At 46.0% G+C, this 9,909-nt stretch overlaps 1 protein-coding gene across 1 annotated transcript in view; it reads right to left on the reverse strand.

Moving 5' to 3' along the window:
* SORCS2 (sortilin related VPS10 domain containing receptor 2) overlaps positions 1-1,343 on the reverse strand; it is a gene marked incomplete at both ends in the record, with an annotated part of 500,666 nt that extends 499,323 nt beyond the window's left edge. The window contains one exon of the mRNA XM_084266658.1: positions 993-1,343. Within this exon, the coding sequence (XP_084122784.1) occupies positions 993-1,343 (351 nt within the window). The remainder of the gene's footprint in view (positions 1-992) is intronic.
* Between the last annotated feature and the right edge of the window lie 8,566 nt (positions 1,344-9,909).

A 9,909-nucleotide genomic window follows, 5' to 3' on the forward strand; every position in this document is an offset into this window, starting at 1 on the left:
TAACAACGATAATTAAATAATAAAAGCAAGGCACTTAACTACAAAAAGTTGTGAAGGCTGCTGCTGTAATGCAGGAATACTGATCCCAGCGTGAGATTTTTTATCCACTGATGAGGCTGTAAAAACCACCGGAGAGCTGCTGCTGCTCCCGGGGCTGAGCGGGATGCCCCGCAGGCTCCCGGCGGAGCGCAGCCCCGGGCCGTGCAGGAGGGATCCTGCCTGGCCCCAGCCCTCCCCGCGCACCGTCCGCGCCGCGGCGGCGACTCCGCGCTCGCCGGGCGGATTCCCCGCGGGTCCCCCCCGCCTTCCTGCCGTTCGCGTCCACCTCGAGCCCGGGGCTGCGTTTGATTTGATTTCGGGGTTGGGTTTTTCTTCCCTCGGCGCTGGAGGAGACAGAGCGCGGCGAAGATGACACGGGAACGACTGAATCGAGGCGAATCGATTAAACATCGACGATTTAATCTGGCACTTTCTGTGGGGCTGGAGGAGATAATCCCCCCGCCGCAGCTCGCCCGCCCCCTGCCTCTCCTTTGCCCGAAGACCCGGGTCCGCGCCGGTCGCACACGGCCACCGCCTCGCCGCTCCGGGGCCGAGCCTTCCTCCTCCTTCCCCTCCTCCTCCCCCTCGCAGCGCGGCGCACACCGCGCACCCGGCCCCTCCGCGAGATGCGCGCTCGCAAACTTTCCAAACTTCTGGGGAAGTAGAGGAGGGTGAGCGGGGTCCACGCCACCCCGCCGGCGTTTCGCCTCCCGCCGGCACCTCAGCGGCCGTCAAGGCGCTGCTCGCCCCGAGAGCGGCCCGCGGGGACTCCGGGGTGCCCCCCCCGGCAGGGCAGCGGACGGAGGGAGCAGCACTCCACCGAGCCCGGCGCAGCGCAGGAGGCAGCGGCGCCCGGCAAGTTGCGGGGGCAAAGCAATGCTCAGGGCAGGGGGTAAAGGCAGCGACACCCCCAGACACACGCCCACCCCGCCCGCACTTCCCCTCGCACTCACGCTGCTGTTCTCGCCCGTCCAGTGCACCATCGCCTGGTTGTGAGACGCGTCCCCTTTGAGCACGAAGGAGGTGCTGATGAGGGAGACCTGCTCCCGGCCAGCCGCCGAGGATGCTCTCCGGGAGCGGCTGTCCCCCGCCGCCGCCGCCCCGCCGCCGCCGTGCCGCGGCTCCGGCGGACTGCGTGCCCCGCGGGTCAGGGCTCCGGGGCGCGGGGGGCCGCAGGGCTCCGCGCAACGCAACGCGGCGGCGGCGCCCAGCAGCAGCGGCGGCAGCAGCAGCAATAGAAGCGGCAGGCGGGCGGCCCCGCGCGGAGCGGCAGCGGCGGACACGCGTGGCCCGCCGTGCGCCATGGTGGCTCTCCGGCGTGATAGTGACAGGCGGGGAGGTGGCGGGGAGGGAGACACCGCCGCGGAGGGCGGGGGCGGGGGAGGGTTGTAACCGGAGCGGGGCTCGCACGGCAGCGGCGTGCGCGGGGCTGCGCGCCCAGCCGGGGCGGCGCCGCCATCTGCTGGCCCGCGCCGAAACGCCGGGCGGCTGGGGGGGGGCGGGAAGGGGGCGGGGGTCTCTCGCACACGCGGACACCCGTGGGGTCACGGGCACAGCCGGGGTCAGCGGCGGGGACGGGTCTCTCTCTCTCCCGGCTGCGGCAGAGCCCGCTGCTGGTGAAGTTTCCCGCTGAGCACCGGGGGGAGAGGCTTTTCGGGAGCCCTCGGGGAGGGTGCGCTACAAGCCGAGGGTCGCTGAGGGAGCTTCACGGTACCGACCCACGGGGCGGCCCGAGCTGGCCGTGAGTCCCAGGAGGATGCAGTGAAAAAGTCAGAAGCGTCTCTTTGTCGGCAGCTGGAAGGCGAGGAACAAATGAAGCAGGTGCGAAAAATGGGCTTCTGGTGATGGATGGATGGATGGATGGATGGATGGATGGATGGATGGATGGATGGAGAAGGAGTTCCGTGGAGGCTGAGAGCCCAGCCTTCCTTCTGCCCTCGGCTCCTACCTAGGAAGCGCCAGGCTGTCACCTGCTGCACCCGCAGCCATCGCGAACCCGGCACTGCCCGCCGTGGGGACCCGTGACCGGTGCATGGAAGCACCAGGAAGCACCCAGGGCAGCGTGGCCATGGCCAGGAGGGGATACAAGCAGGTGTGTGCGGTGCAGAGTGACTCAAACCAGGCAGGTGAAGCGGGGGAAGAAGATTCAGGCATCACAGGCTGGATGCTCTTCCTGCTCCACTGCAGCGCCCTGTGTAACTGTGAATAAACTAGTGCTTGTGAAGCCACTGGAGAGAGGGAGTGGGTTAGAATCACACGGTAATTGAGGATGGCAGGGACCTCGGGAGGATTCCTGGTCCCACCTGCTGTGCAGTCCAGGACCAGCTCTGGAGCTGAATCTAACTTTGCAGTAAGACAGGGTTGCTCAGGCCTAAATGTCAGCAAACACTCTTGAAAGACCAGCGAGGGAAGCAATGCCTGAAGCTGCAGGCAGACACACTACATGACACCTAAGAGATCCGGGCTGGGGAAAACCAAGGTGAGTAAAGTTAGTAAACCAGCTTTAGTTGTAATCTGCCTTTACCCTAATGGCCTAGAAAATTAGGATTACAAAGGCTTTTCTAGGAAGATTAATAGACAAAATAGTATCTACTGGTTTAACTATACCATTTACAGGTCTGGGATGCTACCACAATGACCTAAAGTAACCTGGTCATGCCAAATTCATGTAAAAATTGCTTCCAGCAGGAGCCCAGGCAGCTGGCAGGAGCTCAGGCGGGCAGCACCACCTGGCTCAGGTCACCAGGAGCTGTCCCTGAGACTCTTGAAGGGACTGAATATTACATTAATTCCTGAAGCACTTTATATCTTGTGTAAAAAGCAAGTAATTTCCTTTTTCCAAACCTTGAATTCTGGCAACAATACTGAACGCTCAGAAGGCCTAGGAGAAGCTTCAGGGTGCTGTTTAAAGGAAGTCAAGTGTGAGACAAGAACGATCTCTGCATGCAGCTAGTTTCCTCACAGTGTCTCACTCCTCTGAAACACAACCCTCAGAAGGGTAAAAACCCCTGGTTTTCAGTGGGAGGAAAGTTGGTTTTCCCTGACTCTTGTCTCTGCAACAGACATTCTCAGGACAGACAAAGAGAAACTTCTGCCACTAAGTGAAAAGCTTTTACCTGGCCACTACTTCCATGCTTGTTATCAGTCAGATTAATGCACACTGAATCTTCTAATCTAATCAATAATGCATGTTTGATATATCAGTAACTCACAATAATAAGATTTTGTAACTCAAGACTAAGGATATGGTAGCAACAATACCCATATTCCATTGTATCACTACTGCCTAGGCTTACTGACAGCGTAGGTTCAAAATAGGAGGATAGGGCAGAAGGCTGAGGTGTGCAAAACTGGAAGGGAAATTTCACTATGTAACTTCCATTAATGTCATTCCAAGCCCTATAGCTAAGTCATCTAAGAGGTAAAAACATAGGTTTGCTCTGTCCAAAGTCAGGGTAGGACATCACAGATCAGGGTCTCATTGTGTTAGGTAGGTGCTGTACAAAGAGAGAAAACAAAGGTTGATCCAGCTTCGTAGAAATGTTTGGTTATGCGAAGGACAATCAAAACAACACACTCCTAGTCCAAAGCATGACCAGAATATTTAATTACTTGTCATTCTGTTGTGACCATTCCAGCTGAAATGCAAACAGAACCGCACTGCTACTGATTTTCCTAGGCTTGTTAACATCAAGTATGCTAATAAAGGAAAGGAGATGATTTACAGACCAGTGAGTACAATGTTGTCCAGAAAGCCCCAGCAAGCAAAGCAAGGTAAGAGACTGACTCTGAGAGGTGAAGGGTTTTGCCAGTTTCAAAGTTTGTTCAACCGGAGGTTCTTAAGGGTTGCCCAAAACCTAGTTTAGAGGGAGTTGAAGGATTCCTAAAACAAAGAGGCTTCCCTAAATTTCTGCCACCTTTTATGTCTCCTATAAACTCTGGCTCAGTAAATACACAGAGACAGACAAAAAGACAAATACCATAGTATCAGGCACCTCTGAGCTCCTCTAGTCCCAGAATAGAAATAGAAAAGGCTTGAAAAAGAATTAGTGCATTGTAAATCCAAGGCAAGTTTCTTCCTGCTAATGGCAGAATTATTACTGCTATACTAATAAAGTCTACTCACATTTTTATTGACTGTCAGATTAGATTAAGATTAAAAGGACTTCAATTAACCCACTTTATTTTTTCCAGGTTCATTTCTGATCAAACAGTGAAAGTATTCCAGAAAGCCACAAGTTCTGCTTCAGCAGAAACCAAGATGCAATGCTAATATTCCTTGTGCTACCAGGTGTAAGAAGTACTCTTGCAAATAAAAAAGATTGTTAACAGTTTGTCGTGTGTTTCACACTCACAACCTTCTTGGGCTGATAACATAACTGCAGATGCACAACATGGTAGAAAATTACAAAAGAATTACCCACTTAAGCATGCTCCTCATAGACTCTTTGCCTCTTAAAGGTTGATTTAAATGAATGTATCAAGATGCATTTACGATACCTTATTCTATTAATTAGATACAAGCCAATTTCCATTTACATTGTGTTTATGTTAACAACATCATTAAGTGCACAGTGACCTGCAGGGTTTTAGACAAAATGCTCATGAATGAAAACAGCTTAATCTCACACATGTCTTATCAAAATGCCTGACTCCAAAATAGCTTTATTACTCTGACCACATTCTAAGCTAGCTAATAAATGGCAAAGCTTTATTGCCATGTTACCCAATTAACAAAACCCGAATGCTTTCTTCTGTGATAAATGCAATTTATTATACATATGCCATACCCTGATTTCCCTCATGCCAAACAGTAGTTTTTATCTACCTAGGTCTCCTAGGATCCACAATAATTTTTATTTGTATTCTGGCAATAAAAAAATAAATCTTCCTATACTCAACAAATCTAAGTGGTTTAACACTTTGTTTAATAGTTTTCTCATTTGAGAGAATAAAAAATCCAGCAGCTGTCAGATTGTTTGTTTGCATTCATTCCCTGATACATTGCTGTCAGCAGCTCAGCCCAGATGCCCACAGAAGAAAGCCTAATTAATAGGAAGCAATTCACTAGAAAAACCAAACTCTCCTTCTGTGGACAGTTCTGAAGTCAAAAAAGTGAGCAGCTGCCTTTGTTCTGTGTAGGACTGACTAAGCTACAAAGTACACGTTCAATTATCCTATTCAAATCTGAGCAATATAAAAGGGTGGATTTCAGCACAGTGTATTATCTCTGATTACTAGAGAGGGCTGTGTTCAGGTATGAGTGTGCTAACTGACGTACCTCTGCGAGAAAAACATTGGAGGAGCTGTTTGTGATGTGAGGGGAAGCTAAATAGCTTCTAATTTTATTAGTATCAAGTCAGCAAACAGCATGTACGCAGAGAAAACTGACAGCCACCCACCTTTACAGAGGCCAGGAGGCCGTAAACAAGAAGGCACTGAGGTTGTCTGGAACCCTCATCTTTTGAGCATCTTCAGCTCTTGTCTGATTCAGTGAAACTAACTGGACAGCTCAGCACCTTGCAGGGTTTTTACTAGTAAGCAGGTAAATATACATTATCATTTTCTCTAGTTCTAGCTCATCAAATGAAAGAGAAAAAAGCTGTAAAATTACTGCCATAAAACTGACGATGAACACAAGCTGCCTTGAACCCCTTAAGTTTCACCTTCTGTCAGTCAGGAAAAACACAAAACACAACAAGACCAAAAATACAACTAACCTGTAGAAATTTCTTACACCACCAAGCCCAAAACAGTGGTTTAGCCTGAGACAGAACACGTATGGCAAAGCATAATGTTGTGGTGGCTATTGTAAGATTATCTGTCTTCAGCCTTCGTAATTTCTCACCAATAATTAATGGGGAGTGTTCTGGAAACATGAGAGAGTGAATTGTCTGCACCTCACAACAAAGCAGGAACAGCTTTTTCTTTTATGTGGTTGGCTAGACTGTGGGAGTTTGTTTTTCACAGAAAAGCTTTACACTCGTGCTTTTTCTGTCCTAAAATTTCATGAAGCTTATTTGAAAAAAAAAAAAACATGGAAAGCTGGGAAGGATTTGGGTATTTAGGTAAGTAAAATGTAGTATGAAGGATTTCATTCTCAGGTTTACATTCAGTTTCATATACATGCACGTAATGCAGTTCCTTTCATGTTAAAAATACTGGTAATATCTTAACAACACTTACATTCTAACCTAATATTGCCAGTATTTTTACCAGTGCCATTTTATTAATCAGTTTGTTAATACACTGCAGTTTTGAGAAAATGGTATCAGGAAAAAAATACATTTCTACATTTAAACATTAATTGATTTTAAATCATTATTGCTCTGCAACTGAGTGAGCAAAACAACAACACACACACACCCCATATTTGTAATATCTTGTTTTATGCACCAAGCCAAATTACTTCTATCAAGAAAAGGTCACTTTTTAGTACTGTCCTGTGACCTAACTTGAAAAAAATAAACAAAACAACCCAGTGCATATATAGCAAACTATTTTGAACAGCCCTCTATAAACTTCATGATCAGCATTTCTTATAACAGAATGAAAAAAACATCCAAAAGCTTCTTTTTTTTTAGTTTCTCTTTCTCTCCTAGGCAATATTTTCTCTCCAATCCCAAAGAACTGGAGTTCTACCAACCCTGGAGTTCCCTTTGATCCAGAATCTTGAAAGATCCTAAACCTGTAGGCAGGTAGGCTCTTTCAATGCTCCTTACTTCAACAAAAATCAGTGGGAACTAAAATCCCAAATGCTTTAGAAAATGAATTTGCCTTTAGAAATCCTGCATGAGTGGCTGTTTCGATTTTCTTTGGGATTACCAAAAAGCAGAGAAGTCTGGGAAACTTGTATGTTTTTCCATATGCCTGCTACACCATTCACTGGGAAACTGGGCATAAATACTGTCTGCAAGGTAAATAACTGCAAATGTGTACCCACAGGTAACAATACACAAAGCTTATACAGAAGCTTATAGAGTCATGATATTTTTCCCAGAGCTCCAGCTGTTAGAAGACTTCATATGATCTCAGTGTTGGCAGTCAGGGAGTATGATAGTCCTCATGTTTTCAAAGAAAGACCAAAAACCACAGAATAGATTAATCAATCCTCTAGACTCAGGATATTAGAAGACAAAGGAAATGAAGTCAAGAATTTCATTCTAATGTCAGATTCTTTACAACATTCTCGTGATTTTTCAACATTTTAGTTTTGTTTTGGCAGTGTTGTGGCAGGAAGACAGCATGATTCCCTCACCAGCTTCTCCTGTCTGAATAAACTTGCAAATGTTTTTAGGGGTTCAGGCTTTGAACTCATTTATTCTGGTTTTGAAATTTTGGACTTAACTAGAATTTTTTGTTTTTTCATCTTTAGTTGTTAATTCTGTATCCTTAACCTACAGAACATGGAATCAGAAATTTGGGAAAGATGCACATTAGAAGAACCTAACAAAACAAATTTCTTTAGGGTTAATGAATGAATTTGCATCACCAAAACTGTAAAAACTGACAAAGAACTGGAGAATGACTGTTTGTATATATTGTACTGTTTGTATATGTTTTAGTGACAAACTTACTCCTAAATTCCCATACTTCACTCTAATTTCATACATGATTCAGAATGTAGCACCCAGAAAAGCAGCATATTTATCCATCAAAATACTTAAATTAAATACAAATGGGGGGAGAGGAAATCAATCAAATAAAATGACCAGGGCTTTTCTCCCAAGACAACCTGCTCAAGAAAAATACACTAAGGCCACAGATTTGTTTCTGCTATTGTAAAGATTCTGCAATTTTAGTCTGCTGTAATCATATAAATTCACCCATCAATAAACATAACTACTCTAAGTCTTATTCAAGAAAAGCCATTAAAAATACCTGAATGGCAGAGCAAAGATAGGAGTCTGAAAAGCAAACATACCATCCATAGTTATTTTTACAAGACCTAAACCACCTACACCATACTGTCAAAAATTACTTTTTCCCATGAATTTTAAAACTGTTTCAGGTGGCAAAAATAATCACCCTCTGTGCCTATAGTGCTGTGTTTATGTGTTTTCCCTTGTTCAGCTTTCCACCCAGGAATAAATCATTGTTCCTGCAATTTTCCAGCAGTGCTTTTGTAGTTTTAGCCTGCATAGAACTGCATCAGAGGACACAAATCTTCTGGTTTAGTAAGAAAAAAAAAAAAACCCAAAAATCCTTCTCATGGGGTCTCTGCTGTCAGCAGAAAAAAATATTAGTGAAAATACTCACTTGTAGCTGGCTTGGTGAAGAATAGAATGGTTTGGGTTGAAGGGGACCTTCAAGGTCATCCAGTCCCATGCTCCTACAATGGGCAGGGACACCCTCCACTAGCCCAGGTTGCCCAAAGCCCCATCCAACCTGGCCTTGAACACTGCCAGGGAGGGGGCAGCCACAGCAGCTCTGGGAAGCCTGTGCCAGGGACTCACCACCCTCGCAGGGATTTCTTCCTAATATCTCATCTAAATCACCCCTCTTTTCACTTAAAGCCTTGTCTGTACAACTTTCAGGGAATATTATCCCCTGTGTGATGGATTCTTTTCAAACACACACTTCAGCAAATTCCTGTTCCATTCTAACCAACATCTTGAAAAATACAGTGCAACAAGCAGTGTTCCAAGTAGGTTTGCCTACAAAACCTGAGATTATTAATGCCATTTGAAGACACAAAGCCTTGCAGACTGTAAACTGCATTTATAACTTCACTGAAAGCAGTAGAGTAACGTACCACTCACTCCTGTAGCTATATTGACCCTACCCTTGTGAGAGTTAAAAAAAAAAGAGCCTACAAAAAGGTTTTTAAAATGCATAAGAGAGGCAGGTGGAAGGGTCAGGATGTCTCCTTTCACACAAACAAGAAAGAAGATATGTGCAAATATTTTCATTGGAAGTTCATTTATGTGAACTATAATCTAATCAAATATTGCCAACAAGTGACCCATTAAAGACAGAAAGATGAAAATATTGCCATTGGCTTCAGTGGGAGCAAGATGAGGCTTCATAGATAATCATACCCCAGCCTACTGAGCCAGGGCCAGACTCCACAGGTAATCGAGTACCTCCTGCGAGCCGCTGCTCAGATGAGCACGAGTAGATTACAACTTCTTTATGTTCTACACTTCTCAGAAAAGCATCTGCTTCTTTTATAGGCGTGTGCATGTCTCACAAGAGTTTGGGTGGGGAATCCTTGGACAGCAATCTTTTAGAAGATATTTTGCTGGCTGTGTTTAGTTTCCGTGCAGGTGGGAGCGGCGCAAAGGTCTGGCTCCTGAAGCCAAAACATTCCTCATCTGCACACCTGCACTCCTGGCTAAAGATCACAATGCTCAGAGCCTGCATGCAATGCTGCTGTAGGACTAGTATTAATGTGTAACATTTACTAGCCTTGTGCATTGACTAAGCTAATCAAAACTAAGTAATGTGTGGCACTATCCAACTGGCTAAAAATAGAGCAGATTACATCAAATTCTTAGGTATTTTGAAGTCAACAGAGTTAATTGTTCCAAACACTCCATGTGTTGAGAAACTTAGGCTTGGTTATAGACCAACTACAGCTGTAACACTACCCAGTACATCTGCCATGTTTTCTGAACATCCTTCCTTCCAAATCCTCAAGGAACCACATTGGATGAGATACTTAAAACCAGTCTTTTCCTCAATCAAAACTTCAGCATCCACCTGCTGTTCCACTGTATGCAACAGCAGCCAGCTCATCCATACACACCAAATCTGTAAACATCCCCAGGATTCCCCTGTGATATGGATGTGATACCCTGATTTACTCAGGATACTTTGTCAAGTGGCTGTCCTGTAGTGATAACACTGTTTATTGCTACAGAAACG

The sequence above is a fragment of the Gallinula chloropus genome (assembly GCF_964237585.1).
Source record: "Gallinula chloropus genome assembly, chromosome: 7".
Lineage (NCBI taxonomy): Eukaryota > Metazoa > Chordata > Aves > Gruiformes > Rallidae > Gallinula > Gallinula chloropus.